At 42.5% G+C, this 438-nt stretch overlaps 1 protein-coding gene across 4 annotated transcripts in view; it reads right to left on the bottom strand.

Annotated features, from left to right (window-relative positions):
- The window catches only part of LOC119586422, a 37,691-nt gene that overhangs the window by 2,991 nt on the left and 34,262 nt on the right, over window positions 1-438 (bottom strand). For 2 of the 4 annotated variants that reach the window (XM_037935144.1, XM_037935145.1), the window contains exon 7: window positions 188-290. In XM_037935144.1, the coding sequence (XP_037791072.1) occupies window positions 188-290 (103 nt within the window). The remainder of the gene's footprint in view (window positions 1-187; window positions 291-438) is intronic. The other 2 variants (XM_037935146.1, XM_037935147.1) reach the window with 1 other exon arrangement.

Raw genomic sequence — 438 nt, 5'->3', positions numbered from 1 at the left:
GGGAATTTATAGAATAAAGAGAAACTGTTATATAGTTTCTCATAAATCGTTTTCAGCTAAAGAAATAAACAAGAAATTGAACATGTTTAGATATATATAAACGACAAGTAATACCACGGCAATAAACATACGAACAAGTAAGGTAGTAATATGAAAGAAATCCATAATGGCAGACATAAGCACTGACCAGCGTGGTATTCCCGGCGACCTGGACCTCTGCGTTGCCGAAGCGCCTGACGTTGGTGAGGCCTCTGATCACGCCCCCGCCAATGGCATTCCCGCTCTGCCTGCTGGCCCGGAAAAAGATTAGCTCCAGGTATCAGTGCAAAGTCATTTGATATTTTTGGTCAGTCTGCTGCAGTTTGTTCACTATTATTATTATTTGCACTTCTCTAAAGACGCATGAGTACCGAGCCACGAGATACTGAAGTAGGGTGG

Source organism: Penaeus monodon, chromosome 21, assembly GCF_015228065.2.
Source record: "Penaeus monodon isolate SGIC_2016 chromosome 21, NSTDA_Pmon_1, whole genome shotgun sequence".
In the NCBI taxonomy this organism is placed as follows: domain Eukaryota; kingdom Metazoa; phylum Arthropoda; class Malacostraca; order Decapoda; family Penaeidae; genus Penaeus; species Penaeus monodon.
This window is presented reverse-complemented; position numbering and strand designations above follow the sequence as displayed.